The sequence below is a fragment of the Piliocolobus tephrosceles genome, chromosome 5 (assembly GCF_002776525.5).
Source record: "Piliocolobus tephrosceles isolate RC106 chromosome 5, ASM277652v3, whole genome shotgun sequence".
Classification (NCBI taxonomy): domain Eukaryota; kingdom Metazoa; phylum Chordata; class Mammalia; order Primates; family Cercopithecidae; genus Piliocolobus; species Piliocolobus tephrosceles.
In genome coordinates, this window is record NC_045438.1 from 98,691,911 (window position 1) to 98,717,813 (window position 25,903).

The 25,903-nt window shown below is 44.1% G+C and overlaps 1 protein-coding gene across 2 annotated transcripts in view; it reads left to right on the forward strand.

The window, feature by feature from the left end:
- The window catches only part of SLC17A5 (solute carrier family 17 member 5), a 60,418-nt gene extending 48,449 nt beyond the window's left edge, over positions 1 to 11,969 (forward strand). The window contains exons 10-11 of one of the 2 annotated variants that reach the window (XM_023219250.1): positions 3,665 to 3,755; positions 10,090 to 11,969. In XM_023219250.1, coding sequence (XP_023075018.1) covers positions 3,665 to 3,755; positions 10,090 to 10,227 — 229 coding nt within the window. In that variant the 3' untranslated portion in view covers positions 10,228 to 11,969. The remainder of the gene's footprint in view (positions 1 to 3,664; positions 3,756 to 10,089) is intronic. The other variant, XM_023219251.1, reaches the window with a different exon arrangement.
- The last annotated feature ends 13,934 nt before the right edge of the window (positions 11,970 to 25,903 follow it).

A 25,903-nucleotide genomic window follows, 5' to 3' on the forward strand; every position in this document is an offset into this window, starting at 1 on the left:
TTCAGCCCAAAACCGAAATTATTTATCTCCCTTAGTGTGTGTGTGTGCGTGTGTGTGTGTTTAAACCTCGCGGTTCTAGCTCAAAGGATAACTTTCTTATATTTTGATTCAGCTCTTCAGATGAGCTTTTTAGTTTTTCTTTTCCAACTGGGATTTCTTGGTTCAAAGCACACCAGTTATTTCTAGTTGTGGGAGTCTTGGCTATGTGGCTACATATCTTATTGGAGGTTACATATCTTATGTTTTTCATAGTTGCTTTTTGTTGTGGTAACAATGAGGGCCCATTCAGTATCACACTCTACTAGTTAGAACAGGAGCACTCGAGGACCATAAACAAGCATTTAACACCAGGGCTTGTGGTGAAAAGTGAAGCATGAGAAAATTTATCTTTCCTACAGATTGGTTCCAGTGATTAGTGTTTTTTTTTTGTTTTGTTTTGTTTTTTAACAAGGTAGCATTGTAGATTATAACATTATAATATTAAGTACTGATTCAGAATCAGACAAATTGGGTGACATTTTATGGGGTTTTTTTATCTGTAAAATGAAGATAATCCAGCTGGTTGCAGTGGCTCTCGCCTGTAATCCCAAGATTTTGGAAGGCCAAGGTAGGATGATCACTTGGACCCAGCAGTTCAAGACCTGGCTGGGCAATATAGCAAGACCCCCATCTCTAAAAAAATTAATAAAATTTTAAAATTTAAAAAATGAAAATAATCCTACCTCATGGGGTTGATTTTATAATTAAAATGATATAATATGATATATAAAACCCTTATAAACATGTCTGATATAAGGTTTTCCAATAAAAAGTAAATAGATACAAGGTTTTCCAATAAATAATATTCCTATTAACATATAAATGTGTACTTGGATTTTATAGGCCTTTACTTCTATAGACTGAGATAGAGATTTTATTTCATTAATTAATTATTTTTTGAGACAGGGTCAGCCCCTGTCACCCAGGCTGGAGTGCAGTAGCAAGATCACGGCTCACTGCAGTCTAAAGCAATCCTCCTGCAATCCTCCCACCTCAGCCTCCTGAGTAGCGGGTCTACAGCATGAGCCACCACACCCAGCTAATTTTTGTGTGTGTGTTTTTATTTTTTGTAGAGAGAGGGTTTCACTGTGTTGCCCAGGCTGGTCTCAAACTCCTGGGCTCAAGCAATTCACCCACCTCGGCCTCCCAAAATGCTGGGATTACAGGCATGCACCACCACACCTAGCCCCAAAACAGAGATTTTTCTATGGTAATTTTGTTGCCCGGATTCGCTATTAATTCCAATAGTATTCCAACAGCACAAACTCCAGACTGAGTCCATACAACTTGTTTTCTTCCAAGTAGTCATCAATCTTTCATGGCCTGTCCTGGCCAAGTGAAATATAAGTACTTGAATGAGCTTCTTGTTGCTGACATTTAGAATTTCACGGCATTCGTCTGCACTTAATATCTGTCACTGGAAAGGCTGGCAGCATTGCCGTTGACTCCTCTTACTGCCAAGGTGTTAATGGTTTAAAAAGAAAAAAAAAAAAAGAGAGGCTCTGCCAAGCTTGGTTAATTTAGATACACTCCCTAAAGGGGATAAGCCAAAAAGATCTTTGCCTCATGGTTTTGTTATAGTGTTGTGTGTATGCACAAGTTTTGAACATAAAACTTTGTGATCTTTATACATAACCAAATTAGTTAAGCTGAATTTTTTTTTTTTTTTTTTTTTTTTTTTTTTTAGAGGCGGAGTCTCGCTCTGTCACCGGGACTGGAGTGCAGTGGCCGGATCTCAGCTCACTGCAAGCTCTGCCTCCCGGGTTTATGCCATTCTCCTGCCTCAGCCTCCGGAGTAGCTGGGACTACAGGCGCCCGCCACCTCGCCCGGCTAGTTTTTTTTGTATTTTTAGTAGAGACGGGGTTTCACCGTGTTAGCCAGGATGGTCTCGATCTCCTGACCTCGTGATCCGCCCGTCTCGGCCTCCCAAAGTGCTGGGATTACAGGCTTGAGCCACCGCGCCCGGCAAGCTGAATTTTTTTAACTGAACTCCTCCACCACCTTTAAGTGTTTTTTTATTTGTTTGTTTGTTTTACCAAAAACATTAAACCTAAATCTAATGAACCCCCTAGGATTTAGAGTCTAGAAACTATCAGTGTACAGGAAATACAGGAGGTATAAGATTATGCTAAATGATACCTAAGAGATACAATCTTCACAGTCCAGAATTCATGAATATATACAGGACAAACATCCTAGTAAAGAGACAGCAATTTTAGGCCAAGTGCAGTGGACTACACCTATAATCCCAGCACTATAGGAGGCCGAGGTGGGCAGATCACCTGAGGTCAGGAGTTCGAGACCAGCCTGACCAACATGGTGAAACCCCGTTTCTACTAAAAATACAAAATTACCCAGGTATGGTGGTGCCTGCCTGTAATCCCAGCTACTCAGGAGGCTGAGGCAGGAGAATCACTTGAACTGGGAAGGTGGAAGTTGCAGTGAGCCGAGATCATGCCATTGCACTCCAGTCGGGGTAACGAGCGAAACTCTGTCTCCAAAAAACAAAAAAGAGGCAGCAATTTTAAAAATGAATGATTGGGCCAGGTACAGTGGCTCACACCTGTAATCCCAGCACTTTGGGAGGCTGAGGCAGGTGGATCACCTGAGATCAGGAGTTCGAGACCAGCCTGACCTACATGGCATGCGCGTGTAGTCCCAGCTACTCAGGAAGCTGAAGCAGAAGAATCACTTGAACCCGGGAGGCGGAGGTTGCAATGAGCCGAGATTGCGCCACTGTACTCCAGCCTGGGCAACAGAGACTCCATCTCAAAAAAAAAGCAAATTAATGGAACAAGTAAATTGTATGTTTTATGTGATCTCATGTCTATAATAATATACTTGAAATATATACAGATAGCAAAAAATAATTGGGATATTACAAAAATGTTAATGTTGATTATCTCTATGAGGAAAAATTATAGGATTATAGGTAATTTTACTTATTTTTTCTTTTTTCTTATTGATTTTCAAAAATTAATTACAATTGAATTTTCAAATCAGGAAATAAACTTTTTTTAACTTAAAAAACTTTAAGCTAGACATGCCATGCTTTCTGTATGAAAATGATATCTCAGAACTTTCCTATATCATTATAAAAGGGGTTATTTCCATGGCTGTGTTCCTCTATGTAATGTTAAAATGCTACTTAACTATTGAAATGCAAGTTTTTCACCAGCTGAATATAAAATCCCATTTCAATAGGACATTTTATTTAGACATAAAATTTCACAAGAACACAACCTGGAGCAGAATAGCTGTCTATTGAAAGAAGCGGCCAGGTGCGGTGGTTTACACTTGTAATCCCAGCACTTTGGGAGCCTGAGGCAGGCAGATCATTTGAGGTCAGGAGCTTGAGACCAGCCTGGCCAACATGGTGAAACCCCGGCTCTACTAAAAATACAAAACTAGCCCAGCATGATGGTGCATGCCTGTAGTCCCTGCTACTCAGGAGGCTAAGGCACGCTTGAACCCAGGAGGCAGAGGCTGCAGTGAGCTGAGATCATGCCACTGCCCTCCAGCCTGGGCCACAGAGTGAGACTCTGTCTCAAAAAAAAGAAGGAAAGAATGAAGCTGTTTAAATGTGTAGCACAATAATAAACTTCTATGAAAATGTTTCTGCAGGTATGCTGGTATCCTTCTGGGCATCACAAATACATTTGCCACTATTCCAGGAATGGTTGGGCCCGTCATTGCTAAAAGTCTGACCCCTGATGTAAGTAGATAATTTACTTGTAAACTGGAAAGGTTTTGGAGCTGCACATCTGTGTCAAAGTTCAGTGTATTTCAATTAACTGTAAAATTCTAAATGTTCTTATGAAATTCTTTTTAGCAACAGAAAGCTAAATGCCTTAATGGATGGGAAAGTATATTTTCAAAGAACACTTTTTGGATTTTAGACAGAACAATAGAACTAAGTCAAATGAAGACGTAGCTGAAACCACACAAGTAGTTAAAAGTTTTGATATTGGCCTGGCATGGTGGCTTATGCCTGTAATCCCAGCACTTTGGGAGGCCAAAGCAGGCAGATCACAAGGTCGGGAGTTCAACACCAGCCTCGCCAACATGGTGAAACCCCTTCTCTACTCAAAATACAAAAATTAGCCAGGTGTGGTGGCACGTGCCTGTAGTCCCCTACTCGGGAAGCTGAGGCGGGAGAATCCCTTGAACCCGGGAGGCGGAGGTTGCAGTAAGCCGAGACCATGCCATTGAACTCCAGCCTGGGTGACACAGTGAGACCCCATCTCAAAAAAAGTTGTGATATTATACTAGACAAATAATTTTTGTTTTTGATTTGAACAAATAAAAATTGACAGTGTAAAATTATTCAAAAAGTAGGCCCATGAAGGCGAGGTATCAGGAAGTCATGTGAGGATTAATGAGGAAAAGTTGAAATAACTGAGAATGTTTAGGGGACCAGAAAATTTGGGAAGACATAAAAGGTGTCTTCACATATTTGAAAGGCTACTAAATGTAAGATGGAGACTTATTCTCAGCAGTTCCACAAAGACAGATTGAGAGAAGTTATAAAGAGACTTTGGGAAAATTCTTTGTTCAAAGCTGTTACTTTATGGAATGAGCCACCTTAAGGGTTAGTAACCCCTGAAACAGTCAAACATTTATTCAACAGGCATTTCTTAGGTGCTTATTAATATGCTAGATACATGGCCAGGCACAGTGGCTCACACCTGTAATCCCAGCACATTGGGAGGCCGAGGCAGGCAGATCACCTGAGGTCAGGAGTGTGAGACCAGCCTGGCCAACATGGTGAAACCCCATCTCTACTAAAAATACAAAAAAGTAGCCAGACTTTGTGGCTTGCACCTATAATCCCAGCTATTTGGGAGGCTCAGGCAGAAGAATCACTTGAACCTGGGAGGTGGAGGTTGCAGTGAGCTGACAGCATGCCATTGCATTCCAGCCTGGATGACAAGAGCGAAACTCTGTCTCAAAATAAATAAAAAAATAAATAAGGCCTCAAAGGTGCCTTTCAACTTTGATTTTCTAACCTTCAAAAAAGGTATATAAGGTATTCTTTAAGAGGCTAACTCAAACCTCTGAAAGAGGTAATTTTCTCTTTTGTCTCTGTGATAAAATTAACGCCATGTGTAATCCTTAGAATTTCAGGACATACGGCCGGGCACAGTGGCTCACGCCTGTAATCCCAGCACTTTGGGAGGCTGAGGCAGGCGGATCGCAGAGTCAGGAGATCAAGACCATCCTGGCCAACATGGTGAAACCCTGTCTCTACTAGAAATACAAAAATTAGCCAGGTGTGGTGGCAGGCTTCTGTAGTCCCAGCTACTCAGGAGGCTGAGGCATGAGAATTGCTCGAACCCAGGAGGCGGAGGTTGCAATGAGCCGATATCGCCACTGCACTCCAGTCTGGCAACACAGCCACAGTCCTTCTCAAAAAAAAAAAAAAAAACAAAACAGAATTCCAGGACATACTTACAGACTTTCTTATTACCAAATATACTGATTTCAGACATATATGTGTTCCCCACAAATAGTGTTCCTATTTCTTCTCCACATCTACCGTTTCTAATTCCTTAAGTGATGCAGTACCTCCCTGTTACTATTTCCTCTCACTTAATAAAAAGGAATGTTGTAGAAATGCTTTTCCTAAAGTTCTGTGTCTCAATATAGACATGTCCAAAATGTTTAACATTGTCCTTGTCCTCATGGAGTGGGGTGGCAACACCAGAACCTAAGTCAGCACACTACCATGTGTTAATTTCACTTACTGATAATGCCAGCACTTCTGCTAGGGAAATATGGATTCCGGAATTAAAGTCTTTTATGTTTACAAGTGGGAACTGCGTTTGATTTGGGATATGTTATAGCATTTGTTTAATGCTGTTAAAAAGATATCGCTGTTTTAGCTGGGTGTGGTTTGCACCTGTAGTCCCAGCTACTTAGAAGGCTAAAGCAGGAGGATGCATGAGCCCAGGGGTTTGAGGCTGTAGTGACCTATGATCATGCCTCTGCACTCCAGCCTGGGTGACAGCAGGAGACCCTGTCTCAAATAAATAAATAAATAAAACTTATTTTATTTTATTTTATTTTTTTCGAGATGGAGTTGCACTCTGTTACCCAGTCTGGAGTACAGTGGTGCAGTCTCAGCTCACTGCAACCTCTGCCACCCAAGTTCAAGCGATTCTCCTGCCTCAGCCTCCTGAGTAGCTGGGACTACAGGCACCCACCACCATGCCCAGCTAATTTTTGTTTTTGGTTTGTGTGTGTGTGTGTGTGTGTGTGTGTGTGTGTGTGTGTGTTTTGAGACGGAGTTTCACTCTTGTTGCCCAGGCTGGAGTGCAATAGCGCAATCTCAGCTCACCACAACCTCTGCCTCCCAGGTTCCAGCGATTCTCCTGCCTCAGCCTCCCGAATAGCTGGGATTACAGGCATGCGCCACCACACCCAGCTAATTTTGTATTTTTAATAGAGATGGAGCTTCTCCATGTTGGTCAGGCTGGTTTCAAACTCCCAACCTCAGGTAATCCACCTGCCTCGACCTCCAAAGTGCTGGGATTATAGGAGTGAGCCACCGCACCTGGCCAAAGAAAACTCTAAAGTTTATTATTTTAAAAAAGGAAAAGCACACACTTGCCTTCACAATTATAATTTCTTTCTTCTTCTTTTTTTTTTTTTGTTTTGGTTTTGTTTTTGTTTTTGAGACGAAGTCTCACTCGTCCCCCAGGTTGGAGGGCAGTGGCGTGATCTCAGCTCACTGCAACCTTCGCCCCCCGGGTTCAAACGATTCTCCTGCCTCAGCCTCCCAAGTAGCTAGGACTACAGGCAAGTGCCACCACACCCGGCTAATTTTTGTATTTTTAATACAGATGGGGTTTCACCATGTTGGCCAGGCTGGTCTCGAACTCCTGACCTCAAATGATCCACCCGCCTCAGCCTCCCAAAGTGCTGGGATATCAGGCGTGAACCACCATGCCTAGCCTGTAATTTCTTACTTTATGGAATGAGCACTGCCTCAAAAACTTTGTAGCATGAGTCAGCATATAAATAAATAATGCAATAATTAAAATTCAAAGTGTGTCTGAGGTTCGATGTTGTTATAAACAAAACAGTATTCTCTAAAAACTGGTGGAATTTTTGTTAAAAAACAAACTAGGAGCTGTGTGAGACTTCTAGTACAATGATTGATTTTAAGTTCACTCATTGCCTTCAGATAACACTGAAGTATTATTTTATCCCAGAGACCACACAGGGCAGCTTTGTCTTAGTAATCCTAAGAAGCTGTTTCAAACATTTTTCTGGTATAAGATGTAATTATTGACTGATTGCTCTCCAGAATTTAAGATGAGTATCTAAGACTTTTTTTCACTAAAATGCATTCATCTCAGACAAGTATAACTACCACAGGTTATACACCACAGGGTGTTTCTTTCTGCACATTTCTCCTGTTTTCCCAAATAAATGACCTCCTACTGGCTTCCCAGTGCCTTCTCTTTCTCTTCCTCATTGCTAGTTCTACTGCTTGTTTGGGTTTGTTTGTTTTTTGAGACAGGGTCTCCATCGCCCAGACTAGAGTGCAGTGGCGCGATCATGGCTCACTGTAGCCTCAACCTCCCCAGGCTCAGGTGATCTTCTTACCTCAGCCTCCCAAGTAGCTGGGACTACAGGTGTGCACCACCATGTCCGGCTAATTTTTCCATTTTTTGTAGAGATACAGTTTCACCACCTCGCCCACGCTGGTCTCAAACTCCTGGGCTCAAGGTATCCACCTACCTTGGCCTCCCAAAGTGCTGGGATTACAGGCATCCACCATGCCTGGCCTACTTGTTTGTTTGTTTGTTTGTTTGTTTGTTTGTTTGTTTGTTTTTTGTGAGACGGAGTCTCACTCTGTCACCCAGGCTGGAGTGCAATGGCACGATCTCGGCTCACTGCAAACTCCGCTTCCCGGGTTCACGCCATTCTCCTGCCTCAGCCTCCCAGGTAGCTGGGATTACAGGTGTCGGCCAACACACCTGGCTAATTTTTTGTATTTTTAGTAGAGATGGGGTTTCACCTTGTTAGCCAGGATGGTCTCTATCTCCCAATGTCGTGATCTGCCCACCTCGGCCTCCCAAAGTGCTGGGATTACAGGCACAAGCCACTGCGCCCAGCCTCGTTTTTTTTTTGTTTGTTTTGTTTTTTTTGAGACAGAGTTTCGCTCTTGTTCCCCAGGCTGGAGTGCAATGGCATGACCTCAGCTCACCGCAACCTCCGCCTCCTGGGTTCAAGCAATTCTCCTGCCTCAGCCTCCCAAGTAACTGGGATTACAGGCGCCTGCCACCACACCTGGCTAATTTTTGTATTTTTAGTAGAGACAGGGTCTCACCACATTGGCCACGCTGGCCTTGAACTCCTGACCTCAGGTGATCCAGCCACCTCGGCCTCCCAAAGTGCAGGGATTACAGGCATGAGCCACCACACCCAGCCGGTTTTTTTTTTTTTTTTCTTTTTTGTGAGATGGAGTCTCGCTCCGTTGCCCAGGCTGGAGTGCAGTGGTGCAATCTCCACTCACTGCAAGCTCCGCCTCCCGGGTTCACACCATTCTCCTGCCTCAGCCTCTTGAGTAGCTGCAACTACAGGCGCCCGCCACCACACCCAGCTCATTTTTTGTATTTTTAGTATAGAGAGAGACAGGGTTTCACCATGTTAGCCAGGATGGTCTCAATCTCCTGACCTCGTGATCCACCCGCCTCGGCCTCCCAAAGTGCTGGGATTACAGGCATGAGCCACCGCGCCCGGCCGTGTGTGTGTGTATGTGTTTTAATGCTGCAAATATAGTCACCACTCTGGTTAGACTGAAATTGAAAAAATCCAAAAAATGGTTGTTAAAGGTGGTCACATGACCCAGAAATTTGGATAACTGTCTGATATTTTTATGCCACAGGATTGGATTATATACTGAACAGTTGTCTTACTGACAGATCCCATGTTATATCCTGCTTTGTGTGCCATTCAAGATCTTGTATACTTGCCAGGTCTCTCTCTGATGTCACAGATCCTCAGAGCTGAACTTGAGTTCATCTTAACCATATTTACTTGATCCACCTGACACCTTTCACCTAAGACCCTGGGAGACCGTGCACAGGCATAAAACTTTCTTAGTGTTAGCGTTAGTCAGGCATGATTCGGGGACATACCAGTACACTTTTTATTGAAGTATATCTATCTATCTTCAGTAAACTTTTTATTGAAGTATAACTTTTTTTAAATGCACAAAGCCAGGCCAGGCGTGGTGACTTACACCTGTAATACCATCACTGTGGGAGGCTGAGGCGAGCAGATCACTTGAGCCCAGGAGTTCAAGACCAGCCTGGGAAACATGGCAAAACCCCATCTCTACTTAAAAAAAAAAAAAAAAAGCAAAGAAAATTAGCCAGGCACGGTAGCATGCACCTTTAATCCCAGCTCCTTGGAAAGCTGAGTTGGGAGGACTGCCTCAGCCCAGGAAGTGGAGGCTGCAGTGAGCCGAGATTGCGCCACTGCATTCCAGCCTGGGTGACAGAGTGAGACTCTGTCTCAAAAATAAAAACAAAAATAAATAAATGCACAAATCTAAAGTGTACAGCTAGATGAATTTCCACAAAGTTAATACAGCTGTGTAACCAGCACCCAATCAAGAAACAGAGTATTACCTCCCTCAGTAAGATCCCAGGTACCACTTCCTGCTATTTTTCCTTCACCCTCAGCAAGAGGAACCACTCTCCCAACTTTTAACCCCATAGATTAGTATGGTCTGACTTTGAGCTTTATATAAATGGAATCATTTAGTATGTACCCTTTTTGTCTGGCTTCTTTTGCTTCACATTTTGTTTGTGAGCTGTATTTATGATGTTGTAGCCCATTCTCATTGCTATACCGTATTCCATTGAACAACTTATACCACTGTCCTACTGCTGGTGGACATTTGGGTTGTTTCAGGGATGGGGCTTTTATGAATAATGTGGCTGTTTTAACAGTCTTGTGACATCATCTTTTTAATGAAGTGAACTACAAACAAAATTTTATTTCACTCGCATTTTTTTCTTTCTTTATAGAACACTGTTGGAGAATGGCAAACCGTGTTCTATATTGCTGCTGCTATTAACGTTTTTGGTGCCATTTTCTTTACACTATTCGCCAAAGGTGAAGTACAAAACTGGGCTCTTGATGATCACCATGGACACAGACACTGAAGGAACCAATAAATAATCCTGCCTCTATTAATGTATTTTTATGTATCATGTAACCTCAAAGTGCCTTCGGTATTGTGTAAGCATTCTATGTCTTTTTAATTGTACTTGTATTAGATTTTTAAGGCCTGTAATCATGAAGTATCACTAGTTGCCAGATTAATAAAATGAACCGTATTTAATTGTGAATAATATATATGTTAGGACTTCTACTTTAGGTTCACATACCTGCCTGCAAGTCGGGCAACATGAAGTAGGACAGTTCCGTTGATTTTTTAGGGCCATACTTAAGGGAATGAGCTGAAACAGAGCTCTGAATACCTTTGCTTAATTAAACTAGATGATAATTCTCAGGTATTGATAAACACCTGTTGTTCACTTTCCTAATAAAAATTGTCAGGTCTCTGTGACACTTAGATCTCAAACTTTAGCATCTCCGTGGAGCTGTCATCCACTGTATAATTTGGCCTGGCAATTAGACTGAGGGGAGTGTACCCAGGCAGCTGCCAGGCACTCCCTCCCTGGCTTCAGGGTCAGAGTGCCCAGCATTTATCAGAGGCAGCATCCAAGCCCAGAGCCAGTGTCAACTCTTCGGCTGGTGCCTTTCCTCTGAGGGGCTATTAATGTAATGTGTAGATAAAGCCCTGAGTAGGCAGGATCCACTGCTGTGGTCTTGATACATCCTCAGACTTTCCCTGAGTAGGCAAGATCCACTGCTGTGGTCTCGATACATCCTCAGACTTTCCCTTCCCAGCACAGAGGAATATCGGCTGGCATGCAACCTGTAAAAGAAAAGTGCGAAGCAGCCGGGCACGGTGGCTTACGTCTGTAATCCCAATACTTTGGGAGGCCGAGGTGGTCGAATCACGAGATCAGGAGTTCAAGACCAGCCTGGCCAGCATGGTGAAACCCCGTCTCTACTAAAAATACAAACAATTAGCTGGGTGTGGTTGCGGGTGCCTGTTATCCCAGATACTCAGGAGGCTGAGGTAGGAGAATCACTTGAACCCAGGAGGTGGAGGTTGCAGTGAGCCAAGATCGCACTACTGTGCTCCAGCCTGGGCGATGGAGTGAGACTCCATCTCAAAAAAAAAAAAAAAAAAAAGTGCGATGCCCAGTCCATCACAAATAAGATCATCCTAGTTTAAATCTACTCTCACATGGACCACAGTATACATTTCTAAGTGCTGTGTTTTGTTTGTTTGTATTTTGTAGAGATGGGGTCTCGTTTTGTTGCCCAGGCTGGTTTTGAACTCCTGGCTTCAAGCGATCCTCCTGCCTCGGCCTCACAAAGTGTTGAGACTATAGGCATGAGCCACTGTGCCCAGCTTGTTCTGTGTTTTTTAAGCTGCAGGAGAATTTTTTTTTAAATTAATTCTCACTGTTTGTTCAGTCTGTCTTCATCGAAGTTTGTGGTTGCAGTTTAAAGTTAAAGTGACGTTTGAAGGCCACATCACCTGAGACTAGGGTAATCATCTTTACTTCTGGTTCCTGAAATCATATTTTTCCAGTGGACCATCCTCCAGTGGTTGTGGTTGCTGAGCATGCTTTCAGAGCACCTATGTGACTTAAAACTTAGCTTATGTTTTGTGTTCAACACTACCTGTAATATTTTAAAACTGATTAATGTGATGTGAATACATTTATGTAAATTTATGTTTAAATTTGTAAATAGCTTTAAATTGCTATAGCAATGTTTCCTTTATAAATCATCAAAATAAACCTTTGTGAATTGATTTTTGGATCTGACAGTTTTATGACATTTCCTAGTGTCCACAGTGACTCTTTGACATCTTTTCTGCATCCTGCTTGAGCTATATCGTCTTCTCTACACACATTTCTGCTACCACTAAGCCGAGGAACTTGGGCCTATGACGGGATACAGCATCAGAAATCTCTGTTGCCATCAACCTACCCTTCCTAGCTCTGAATAGGGTCAAACCTTCTTGCTGAAGCATATGCCCACACCACACTGATTCTCTCTCTCCCACCTCCTCTAAGGATTTGCTTCAGTAATTCTTCTTTTTATAAATAAGTGAGACAGGGTCTTGCTTTACTGCCCAAGCTGAGCTCAAGCGATCCTCCTGTCATAGCCTCCCAAGTAGCTGGCATTATACAGGCATGTGCTATCACGCCCAGTTAGTAGCTCCTCTTTCATTTACTTCTTCAGTCTCTCCCCTTGTTCTTTTCCTTTTGTCTCAGATATACACACGTCTTCTCTAGTCCTTAAATAAAAATACAGAAGTCTCCTGGGGACAGTAAATCACAAGTGTATAGAATATCTCTAATACTCAAGAAACTGGAAAACAATGTGTGATTTATAGATAGATATAGATATAGATTTTCATCCATGGTTCCATGGTTCCTGACTCATAACTCCCATAGCTCTTGTTATGTTGGGCGCCTTTAGGCCTCAGAAGCAACCTCAGGAAACAGAATCTCTCTGATCCTCTCCTGCCCTCCCTTCACCTGCTGCTTTTTCTCCCAAGGGAGGAATCTTCCCCCACCATTCTGTCTTGGAACTGGTCATAAAGAAATTCTGTGGCAGGGCACAGTGGCTCACGCCTGTAATCCCAGCACTTTCAGAGGCCAAGGCGGGCGGATCACAAGGTCAGGAGGTCGAGACCAGCCTGGCCAATATGGCGAAACCCCGTCTCTACTAAAAATACAAAAATGAGCCAGGCGTGGTGGTGGGCACCTGTGGTCCCAGCTACTCGGGAGACTGAGGCAGGAGAATCACTTGAACCTGGGAGGCGGAGGTTACAGTGAGCCAAGATTGCACCACTGCACTGCAGCCTGGGTGACAGAGCAAGACTCCGTCTCAAAACATAAGAAAAGAAAAAAAGAAAAATTCTGTGGCCTACCCTGTTGGACTATAGGTCATAAGACCCAATGCCCACGTTTGAGAAGAGGTCCTCTCCATACCCTGGAGGAAGGAATGCCGCACAGAGAGGCCGAGAAGACTCTGGACAGGCCTTGCTGGGTTTCCCTCTGAGTCTGTTAGTGTTAGATCACACCCTTTCTGTCCAATCACATTTCTTCATGGTTGTTAATCATGACTGTCCAATGAAGTCTTCATAAAAGGCCTAATAAGACAGGGTTTGGGAAGCCTCCTGATAGCTGAACACATGGAGGTTCCTGGAGGGTGACACGCCCAGAGAGGGCCTGGAAGTTCCCCATCCCTTTCCCCAGACATTGTCCTATGCCTCTCTTCATCTGTGTCCTTTGTAATAAATGATAAACATAAATGTTTCCCTGAGTTCTTCAAACCACTCTAGCAAATTGATTGAACCAAAAGAGGTGGTTGTGAAAACCTCAACTTGAAGCCAGCAGGTCACAAGTTCCAGAAACCTAAACTTGGGACTGGGGTCTGCAGTGTTGGGCAATCTTGGGGACTGGGCCTGCAACCTGCGGGATCTGATGCTACCTCCAGGTAGACAGTGTCAGCACTGCATTGGGAGACACCCAGCTGGTGTCTGTTGCAGAACTGATTGCTTAATTGGTGTGTGAGGAAAAACCCACACCCTTTTAATCACAGAAGTCTTCTGTGTTTATTGTTGTTGAATGAGAGATTAGAAAAAAACACATTTGGGCTGGGTGCGGTGGTTCACGCCTGTAATCCCAGCACTTTGGGAGACCGAGGTGGGTGGATCACAAGGTAAGGAGATCAAGACCATCCTGACTAACACGGTGAAACCCCGCCTCTACTAAAAATACAAAAAAATTAGCCAGGCATCGTGACAGGTGCCTGTAGTCTCACCTACTCGGGAGGCTGAGGCAGGAGAATGGCGTGAACCTGGGAGGCGAAGCTTGCTGTGAGCCGAGATCGTGCCACTGCACTCCAGCCTGGGCGACAGAGACTCTGTCTCAAAAAAAAAAAAAAAGAAAGAAAGAAAGAAAGAAAGAAAGAAAAAAGAAAAAAACACATTTGTTCCACCGCAGTGGCTCACGCCTATAATCCCAGTACCTTGGAAGGCTGAGGCAGACAGACCACCAGAGGTCAGAAGTTCAAGACCAGCCTGGCTAACATGGTGAAACCCTTCTCTACTAAAAATACAAAAAAAATTAGCCAGGCATGGTGGCGCACACCTTTAGTCCTACAAAATACAAAAAATTAGCTGGACATGGTGGTGCAGACCTGCAGTTCCCAGCTACTCGGGAGGCTGAGGCAGGAGAATCACTTGAACCCGGGAGATGGAGGTTGCAGTGAGCTGGGATCACACCACTGCACTCCAGCCTGGGCGACAGAAGGAGACCCCGTCAAAAAACAAAAACAAAAACAACAACAGCAACAAAAACCCCACCTGCCTCTTCCATTTCAGTTTTTTCACGTCTCTGGAATTTTTTGTTTGTTTTGAAACAGAGTATCACTCTGTCACCCAGGCTAGAGGGCATGGCGTGAACCCAGCTCGCTGCAGCCTCTACCTCGCAGGCTCAAGGGATCCTCCCACTTCAGCCTCCAGACTAGCTGGTACTACAAGTCTGCACCACCATGCCCAGATAATTTTTGTATTTTGTAGAGATGGGCTTTCACTATGTTGTCCAGTCTAGTCTCCTGGGTTCAAGTGATCCTCCTGCCTCAGCCTTTCAAAGTGCTGAGATTACAGGTGTGAGTCACTATGTCCGGCCTGGAATTTTTTTTTTTTTCTTAATCCTTCTACCAGGCCAGGCACAGTGCCTGACATCTGTAATCCCAGTACTTTGGAAGGTCAACGTGAGTAGATGGCTTGAGCCCGGGAGTTTGAGACCAGCTTGGGCAACATGGTGAAACCTGGTCTCTACAAAAAATACAAAAAATTAGCCAGGAATGGTGGTGCATACCTGTAGCCCCAGCTATTCAGGAGGCTGAGTTGGGAGAATCACTTGAGCCCAGGAGGTCGAGGCTGCAGTGAGCTGAGATCTCACTGCACTCCAGCCTGAGTGACAGAGTGAGAGTCTTTCTCAAACAAAACAAAACAAAACAAAACCCTCTGTCATCTCCTAAGTAAGAGCCTAGTGGCTTTTGTTTCCACCTAGAATAGAAAAGTTAAGTGGTATCACTGCCTTTAGTCTTGCCCTCTTCCATCCCAGCTTCCCACCAGTGTTGAGTTCATCATCCCAATACAACTAATCTCGCTGATCTAGGTGCTCCCCCATAGTGAGCCCCATGGTGAGCCCCATGGCTTCCCTGGGCCTGCCCAGTAAACTCTCCCACCCAGCAGCTGTGCCCCCCTCACCCGTAAGTTCAGCCTACCCTACCCTTATCTTATGGTGAGAACAATGCCTTGTTGCAGTGATCTGGCTGCTTCACTCCCCATGCCTGCTCTCCATCTTCCCTTTCCTCTTCATACCTTTATTAATTTCCTTCCTTGGGCCTGGAACTTCTCTCTTCAACCTTGCCACCTCCTTCATGACCCCTAATTTCTTCCACCCTCCCTGATCTAGATGTGGTGTCTCCCTTTCACCTGCTAAAGTGCTACATTATTTATTTATTTTGGGATTTTCCTTTATTTTAAACTCCAGGGTTTAGGCTCAGTTATGTGGAAGAGAGAATTTCTTCATTCATTCAGCGAATACTAAGTGTCTACTCTTTGCTAGGCAACAAGGATACAAAGATGCATCTGACACAGCCCTTTCCCTCCCTGGAGCTCCTTCTGACCCCTTGATCCCCTTCCTCATTTTTTTTTTTTTTTTTTTTTTTAGACAGAGTCTTGCTCTGTTGCCCAGGCTGGAGTGTAGTGGCACAATCTCCACTCACTGCAACCTCTGCCTCCCAGGTTCAAGCAATTCTCCTGCCTCAGTCTCCCAAATAGACTACAGGTCCACACTGTCACATCCGGCTAATTTTTGTATTTTTAGTAGAGACTGGGTTGCACCTTGTTGCCCAAACTGGCCTCGAACCCCTGAGCTCAGGCAATCCGCCGGCCTCAGCCTCCCATGAGCCACTGCGCCCAGCCCTCTTTCTTTATAATACTTATGAACACACGTCTGTGTCTGTCCCAGTAATAGATTCATCACAAGCATCTTGAAGGCAGGGTCCATTCCATTCATCTCAGCATGGTCTCACTTATAACAACATGTGCTTAGTTCACTTAGGATGCTTATTAAATAACAATCCTTTAGTTAAATAGACTATAAATTGATATTTTTGACCAGGCACAAAGGCTCACACCTATAATCCCAACACTTTATGAGGCCAAGGGCAGGGGGATTGCTTGAGCCCAGGAATTCAATACCAGATTGTACAACAAGGCAAGGCGTCATCTCTACAAAAAATATTCTAAAAACTTAGCCAGGTGTGCTGGCACAGGCCTGTGGTCCCAGCTACTCAGGAGGCTGAGGTGGGATGATCACTTGAGCCCAGGAGGTCGAGGCCTCAGTGAGCCGTGTTCCCACCATGCCACTCCAGCCTGGGCAACAGAGCAAGACCCTGTCTCAAAAAATAATAATACATAAATACATATTTCTTTTTTTGAGATGGAGTTTCGCTTTTGTTGCCCAGACTAGAGTGCAGTGGCACGATCTTGGCTCACTGCAACCTCCACCTCCTGGGTTCAAGCAATTCTCCTGCCTCAGCCTCCCGAATAACTGGGATTACAGATGCCTGCCACCATGCCCGGCTAATTTTTGCATTTTTAGTAGAGACGAGGTTTACCATGTTGGCCAGGCTGGTCTCGAACTCCTGACCTCAGGTGATCCACCCAGATAGGCCTCCCAAAGTGCTGGGATTACAGGTGTGAGCCACTGCACCTGGCCAATAAATAGAAATTTTTGATCTCATACATTGTTTTTTTCATATGTTGTTTTCTGCTGCCCCCAAAATTAAATAAATGTGTCAACTGCTTTTTAATTTTTTTTTTCAATAAGGCTCCAGGTCAACAGTAGTTCAAGCTTTTAATGAACAAATATGCTAACATCAAAATAAATTATAAGTGGTAATTATTAGCAAATAGTTCTGAAAGTATTTGAGAGTAGCTTAGTTTTGTATATGCAAAATACTTCTCCCAGTTATTCTACAAGTATTTATTGAGCATCCACTTTGTACTAGGCATTGCGTTCTGCACGAGGACACAGAAGTGGAAAAAAATAATAATAATAAGCCAAGTCCCTTTTCTCCTGGAGCTCACATTTTTATTTATCAAACGTTTTTCTTTATAAGCTCCAGCCTTCAAAACCTCTCATGTAAAAGCATTATTATCCACCCAGCAAGCAAATCCAATGGGAAAGAAGCGTGCCAACTGACCTTGAGAATCCAGTTTATGAAATAACATGAGACAAACGCTGAAGACAGCAGTTTGTATTAGCCATGGTAAGGTCTTTCTTACTTCAGCCTTTGTTTCATTTTCAGGAAATCAGAAATAGAGGCATCTGAGTTTAGACTCCATTGCAGAGTAGATTATCTTATCTCCTCTCTGGATGTTCAAAATAAAATTCCCCCAAATATTGGGACTAAAGCTATCACAAAAACAAAACAAACAAACAAAAAAACCAGCCATGGTGGTGCGTGCCTGTGGTCTCAGCTACTCAGGAGGTTGAGGTGGGAGGATAGCTTGAGCCCAAGTGGTCAAGGCTGCAGTGAGCCAAGATCATACCACTGTCCTCCAGCCTGGGTGACAGAGCCAGACGCAGTCTCACAAAAAAGAAAAGAGAGAGAGAAATTCCCCCAAACAGAAAAAGACTGATGTAACATTTAAATATGAAGGCAGGAAGAACACAATAGGAAATGGCCTGGTTCCTCTCAGTAAAAGCATGTTACTGCCTCAGAAGAGGAGACATGGGGTAAATGTCTAATTTCAGTTAAAAAATAAATTATCTTTCTCATAGACATGCAAATTAAGACGGATCACAAAGCCTTTTCAGATGCCTCTGCCTTTTAGAGCAACCATAAGCAGAAAAGCCAACTATAAAAGTTTGTGCTCTCAAAGGATAATATAGAAAATTCTTTCTAGGAGCTCTGCAATGGAAAGCTGTGAGCATAAGCAATACTGAAAGGAAAGGAAATGTAAGGAATTTTCTGCCCCCTTTTCTTATGTGCCTGGAGGAGGAAGAACACTAGTAATTTTCCAAGTATCTGTTTACTTTCACTTTATCTTGATGTTGGGGGAGGCGGAAACTTACAAGTGTTACATCACTGCCAGTCCTGTGCTTGCGCGTGAGAAGCCACCGTTGCACAACTGAGCTAAAAAACTGTTGAAACTATCCGTTTCCCCTCACACACATTCTCAGTCTTAATCGTCTAGACTTTGGTAAAGAGGTAGGAATATATATGTATATTGTATTAAATCTTTTTCTTAAGCACTCTCACTGTCAGAAACATCTGAAATATGTTAACATGTCCAACAGTGTTATCGCCTTTCCGATCAAGTGTGCATCGTGGTCCCGGTCATGCTTTAGAGCACCACAAATAGCCCCTTGTGTTAAGCACGTTTTACAGCCCTCACTCTACAGCCTGAAACTTGAACTTTCTCCAGAAGTTTTGTTGATATTGAAAGTGATCTGGAAAGGATAAAGAGTCTGGTCTTTTTAATGCTTAAGAACTATTTTGGGCTCGGCATTGTGGCTCACACTTATAATCCCAGCACTTTGGGAGGCCGAGGTGGGAGAAGGAGGCCGAACGTGACCTTAAGTGTAAGGTCAGGAGTTTGAGATCAGCCTGACCAACACAGTAAAACCTCGTCTCTACTAAAAATACAAAAATTCACTGGGCATGGTGGTGTGAGCCCGTAGTCCTAGCTACTCAGGAGGCTGGGGCAGGAGAATCACTTGAACCCGGGAGGTGGAGGTTGCAGTGAGCCGAGATCACACCACTGTACTCCAGCCTGGGCAATAGAGCAAGACTCCATCTCAAAAAAAAAAAAAAAAAAAAAAAGAAGAAGAAGAAGAACTGTTTTGTATGACGTAATGAATACTGTTAGAGGAAATTCAAGTCTGTATATTGTATAAATCACCCATATAATATCTAATTTTTTTTTTTTTTTTTGAGACAGAGTTTTGCTGTGTCACCCAGGCTGGAGTGCAGTGGCGCGATCTCAGCTGACTGCAACCTCCACCTCCTGGGTTCAAACAATTCTCCGCCTCAGCCTCCCCAGTATCTGGGATTACAGGCGCCCGCCACCACACCTAGCTGATTTTTTTGTATTTTTAGTAGAGACAGGGTTTCACCATCTTGGCCAGGTTGGTCTTCAACTCCTGACCTCATGATCCACCCACCTTGGCCTCCCGAAATGCTGGGATTACAGGCATGAGCCACCATGCCCAGCCTACAATATCTGTTATAATGCACTTCTCTTTTTTTTAACACTAAGAAGATATTTCAGGCTGGGCGTGGTGGCTCACATCTGTAACATCTGCAATCCTAGCACTTTGGGAGGCTGACGCAGAAGGATCACTCTAGGAGTTCAAGACCAGCCTGGGCAACATAGTGAGACCCCCCCTCCTCTACAAAACAATAAAATAAAACAAAGAAAAGAATGAAAAAAATGTATAAAGAAAAAAAAAGAAGGCCGGACACAGTGGCTCACACCTGTAATCCCAGGACTTTGGGAGGCCAAGGCAGGTGGATCACCTGAGGTCAGGAATTTGAGCCCAGTCTGGCCAACATGGTAAAACCCTGTCTCTACTAAAAATACAAAAAGTAGCTGGGCGTAGTGGTGGGCACCTGTAATCCCAGCTACTAGGGAGGCTGAGAGAGGAGAATTGCTTGAACCCGGGAGGTGGAGGTTGCAGTGAGCCAAGGTGGTGCCACTGCACTCCAGCCTGGGCTACAAAAACAAAACTCTGTCTCAAAAAAAAAAAAAAAAAAAAAGGAAAAAAGAAAAGGAAAGGAAAGAAGAAAAGAAATGCACACTAAAACTATAGTGAAATATTACTTTAGACTCATCAGATTGGCAAAAATTAGAAAATATGGCCGGGCGTGGTAGCTCACACCCGTAATCCCAGCACTTTGGGAGGCCGAGGCAGGCGATCACCTGAGGTCAGGGGCTCGAGACTCAACCTGGCCAACATGGCAAAACCCATCTCTACTAAAAATGAATGAATAAATAAATAAATAAGCCAGGTGTGGTGGCAGGTGCCTGTAATCCCAGCTACTAGGCAGGCTGAGGTAGGTGAATCACTTGAACCCAGGGGGTGTAGGTTGCAGTGAGCCAATATCACACCATTGCACTCCAGCCTGGGCAACAGGAGCAAAACTCCATCTAAAAAAATTTAAAAAATTATAAAACCTGATGCTAAGTGTTGGCAAAGGACATGGGAAGACAAAAATTCTTGTCCACAAAGGGAGTGGGTATGGGATATAAACTGGCAAACCCATTCCAGAAAGCAAAATGTTTGTATTTGAATTAAATAAAAATGTGTCCTTTGGCCCTGTATATATGCCCCACATCTGGGTATATGTCCCAGAGTGATTTGCTGAAGTCCCTAAGAAAGCATATCCACAGGCCGGGCGCGGTGGCTCACGCCTGTAATCCCAGCACTTTGGGAAGCTGAGGCGGGCGGATCACGAGGTCAAGAGATTGAGGCTAGCCTGGCCAACATAGTGAAACCCTGTCTCTACTAAAAATACAAAAATTAGCTGGGCGTGGTGGCACAAGCCTGTAGTCCCAGCTACTGGGGAGGCTGAGGCAGGAGAATCACTTAAACGCGGGAGGCAGAGGTTGTAGTGAGCTGAGATCATGCCACTGCAGTTCAGCCTGGTGGCAGAGAGAGACTCCATCTCAAAAAAAAGGAAAGCATATACTCCACACTGTTTATTGTGACACAGTTGGAGGCAACCTAGGTGTCCATGATGAGGGAAATATAAGTTAAATCTGGTGGATGTTTATTATGGAATAATATAATTCAGGATCATATAGAGATCTCAAAAATGTTGAGCCGCAGTGGCTCACGCCTGTAATCCCAGCACTTTGGGAGGCCGAGGCAGGCAGATCACCTGAGATCAGGAGTTTTAGACCAGCCTGACCAACATGGTGAAACCCTGACTCTACTAAAAATACAAGATTAGCCAGGCATGGTGGCACATGCCTGTAATCCCAGCTACTCGGGAAGCTGAGATGGGAGAATCACTTGAACCCGGGAGGTGGAGGTTGCAGTGAGCTGAGATTGTACCACGACACTCCAGCCTGGGCAACACAGTGAGTCTCCATCTCATAAATAAATAAATAAAAGTGTACAATTCATCTGGGCATGATGGAATGTGCCTGCAGGGCTCAGCCACTCAGGAGGCTGAGGAGGGAGGATCACTTGAGCCTAGGAAACATAGCAAGACCCCATCTCTTCTTTAAAAAAGTGTACAATTTAGTGATTTTTTAGTGTATTCTGGGTTGTGCAACTATTAAATGTGTAATTACAGAACATGTCATCACCCTGTAAAGAAACCTCATATCCATTCGCAGTCACTCTTCATTCCCTTTCACTTCCCAGTCCCAGTCAGCCACTAAGTCTATAGATATGACTATTCTGAACATTACTTTTTTTATTTGAGATAAAGTCTTGCTCTGCTGCCCAGGCTGGAGTGCAGTGGCACCATCTCAGCTCACTGCAAGCTCCGCCCCCCAGGTTCAGGCCATTCTCCTGCCTCAGCCTCCCAAGTAGTTGGGACTACAGGCGCCCACCACCACGCCCAGCTAATTTTTTTTTTTTTTTTGTATTTTTAGTAGAGACGGGGTTTCACCATGTTAGCCAGGATGGTCTCAATGGTCTCAATCTCCTGACCATGTGATCTGCCCACCTCGGCCTCCCAAAGTGCTGGGATTACAGGCATGAGCCACCACACCCGGCCTGGACATTTCTTATAAAATACGTGATCTGTTGTGACTGGCTTATTTCTCTTAGCATGTTTTCTAGGTTCATCCTCCTGTAGCATGTATCTGTACTTTATTCCTTTTTTATTGTCATATAATATTCCACTGAATGGATGTATTATTTATTTGTTTGTTCATTAGTTGATGTTTCTATTTTTTGGCAGTTGTGAATAATGCTGCTAAAACATTCACATACAGGTGTCTTATTCTTTTTTTTTTTTTTTTTGAGACAGGGTCTCACTCTGTTGCCCAGGAGTGCAGTGGTGTGATCTTGACTCATTGCAACCTCCACCTCCCGGGTTCAAGTGATTCTCGTACCTCAGCCTCCTGAGTAGCTGGGACTACAGGCACGTGCCACCACACCTCACTAACTTTTGTATTTTTAATAGAGATGGGGTTTTGCCATGTCGGCCAGGCTGGTCTCAAACTCCTGGGCTCAAGTGATCCACCTGCCTCAGCCTCTCAAAGTGCTGAGATTACAGGCATAAGCCACCACACCCAGACTAGTTGATTTTAGTATATGGTAAGAAATAGAGATCTAGTTGCTTTTCTTTTTACTTTTTTTTTTCTTTTTTTCCTGATGCCATGTGAGGAATAGGGCTAACTCATAGGCAGCATGTCCAGAGTCAGTGAGGGGTCCAGTTTCATTCTTCTGCATATGGATATCCAGTTTTCCCAGCATCATTTATTGAAGGAGGTGTCCTGTCCCCAGTGTATGTCCATGGTGCCTTTATAAAAAATTGTTGGCTGTAAATACATGAATTTATTTCTGGGTTCTGCATTCTGTTCCATTGGTCTGTGTCTGTTTTTATACCAATACCATGCAGTTTCAGTTACTATCACTTTGTAGTATATTTTGAGTCAGATAGTGTAATACCTCCAGCTTTGTTCATTTTGCTCAGTATAGCTTTGGCTAGCTGGGGTCTTTATGGTTCCATATTAATTTTAGGGATTTTTTTTCTATTTCTGTGAAGAATATCATTGGTATTTTGATAGCAATTGCATTGACTGTAGATTGCTTTGGGTAGTTAAAAATAATAATAACAATCAGAAAAAGAACACATTGTAAAAAGCAAATACAAAAACTCAAGGTCAGCCCCAAAACTGTTCTGCCTGACTTTAGAACCCCAAATCCAGGGTCTCTGGCCCTTTGACTTCAGGCTGGAGTGACCCTCCCCAACCCACCCTCAAACTTGACACCTCAGACTGGATGGTAAGGTGGCTTCTGTGGCCTACAAAGTGGCCCTTGTTGATATTCATGTCAGCCCACTGGCCATGCCAAATGACCCATATTTACTTGCCAATAAAAACACCAAAAAACAAAACACTGACTCTCCTGGAGGATGCCATTCAGTTCACTACTTTCTCCACTGTGTTATCCCAGTGTCAGTGTCCATAACTTTCACCACAGAGACTTTGTATTTTAAAAAATACTTTTTAAAAACCGATTGTTAAAGCATAAACACACACACACACACACACACACACCCTCTCTGTCTTCAGAAGCCTGGAATACATTACAGTTTCACTGCCCTAAAAACCACTCACAGCAGGGATTGTTCTACCCCAGACACCAAAGAAATCCTCCAGATTTGAGCCACTCAGTGGCGAAACATGGACTGTCGGTGTTTCCCAGTAGGGTGGGGTACAGCAAATATTTATAGCTCTCAGGAAACTTGTGTTTGACTCATATTTTAGCTGATTCGTGAGTAAGAACTATCAAAGGCTAGATTTTTTTTTTTTTTTCTTTTTGGTTTAAGGAAAGAAGATGACTAGTAGAGCAACCATTTCTGCGCAACTGCAGAGAGAAAACACAAAGAAAGGAATTTAGAATGACTCAGCCCGGCAGCGCAGCCGGTGAGGGCCTTGCGAACAATGGAAAGTCACACTGGGGCCTCAGAACCCGGGTCTACACCCGCAGCGCTAGAGGCTGCTGGCCGCTGGGGGCAGCAGGGACACTAGCCAAGTGACTTTCTTGTCCCTCATTTCTTGCTTTTTAGCCTAAAATGCAGAACTAACTCTTAAGATTGAAATATAATTATGATAATTTTGTAAAACTCACAGGAGCTCTGGGACCTAAAAGCAAAGGTCCGGGGCCTCATTCCCAGAGGCCAGGGTCACTTGGGCAGCAAATAACAATTGCCAGGAGACCACAGATCAAGTCACCCAGGCTGGGGATGGGGGTGGGGTTGAGTAGGACTCTGAGCACGTTTATTTAACTCACCAGAAAACTATTGGAAAAAAAAAAGCCCAGGGGCCCCACATGGCAAGCCTTTCATTCCAGACCAGGGGTAAAAGGCTTTGCTGTACTTGCAAGAGGCCAGTTTGGACCTCACAGGATATGAATTTGCCCTTTCTGGCAGGAACAGAAACTTGGAAAAGAAATTGGCCAGAGGCCTGGTGGTTAGGAGATTGTTTCTGAAAAAATGCAATCATCTAATAGAGAATCTGTTGAGCTTAAGGTTTCTTGTGTGGGACTCAGTTACTCTCGAGGAATGTAGCAGCTGCAGCCAACATTTAAAAATCAATAGAATATATTGAATACCCTGGTTTTTGTTGTGTGTTTGCCAGTGCGTGGTATAGAAGATGTCCAGGCTGTGGCCCTAAATATCTCCCAGAGGTCCCTCCAGTGTCCTTAGAGAGACCAGGTCCACACCCACCCCCAGGCTGGGGCACAGCCCACGTGGTTTCTGCGGGTTGCACCCAGGCTCTGCATGCCAAATGGCACGGGATCTGGAGCACATGCGCTGCTGGGGAAGGGAGGCACCACCTCTGGCAAATCCCCCCTGGCTGGTGCCTCTCCTCCCTGTTGTCCCAGCCACACTGTGCCCTGTCCAGGACAGCTTCCTGCCAGCCCCACAGCCCAAGATACCATCTAAATTGACAAGTTGCCCTCTAAATCTCCCTTCCGGCCAGGTGCGGTGGTTCACGCCTGTAATCCCAACACTTTGGGAGGCCAAGGCGGATGGATCACAAGGTCAAGAGATCAAGACCATCCTGGCCAACATGGTGAAACCCCATCTCTACTCGAAATTCAAAAATTAGCCAGGCGTGGTGGCGGGCACCTGTGTAATCCCAGCTACTGGGGAGGCTGAGGTAGGAGAATCACTTGAACCCAGGAGGCGAAGGCTGTAGTGAGCCAAGACCACACCATTGCACTCCAGCCTGGACAACAGAGCCAGACTCCATCTCAAAAAAAAAAGCCTAATTCAGCACTACACTTTGAAAAATACCCTGTTTTGTTAAAAATGCTTAGACCTAGTTAGTGTATTTTACTCCACTTTTGTGAAATACTTGGAGATTTATCTGTAAACGCACACAACAATTTCTGTTGACATCAGCAAAGCAGGGTTAGCAAGTGCCGCAGGGGATGTAGAGCTAGCCAGACTGACCGGACAGTGGTATTTCTTCCCACAGGATTCTCTCTGTGCATTATCTTTATACACATAGAGTTATTACTTACATAGATACAGATTTGGGGGAAAAAAGAGTTTTTTCCTGACTGTGACTTCCTAGCTGCCTATGTGTAGTTAGCAATAGCAAAAACCAAATGATTTCAAACAAACTCTTATAGTAGGTACTGTATGTGCAGACGCTGTATAGTCTTACTCTTACATATATATTAATTCAGTTAAATCTCAAACGCTATGAAGTAGGTACTACTATTATCATTCCTTTTTTTTTTTTTTTTTTTTTTTGAGACGGAGTCTTGCTCTGTTGCCCAGGCTGGAGTGCAATGGCACAATCTTGGCCCATTGCAACCTCTGCCTCCCAGGTTCAAGCAATTCTCCTGCCTCAGCCTCCCAAGTGGCACACACCACCACAGTCGGCTAATTTTTGTATTTTTAGTAGAGACGAGGTTTCACTATGTTGGCCAGACTGGCCTTGAACTCCTGACC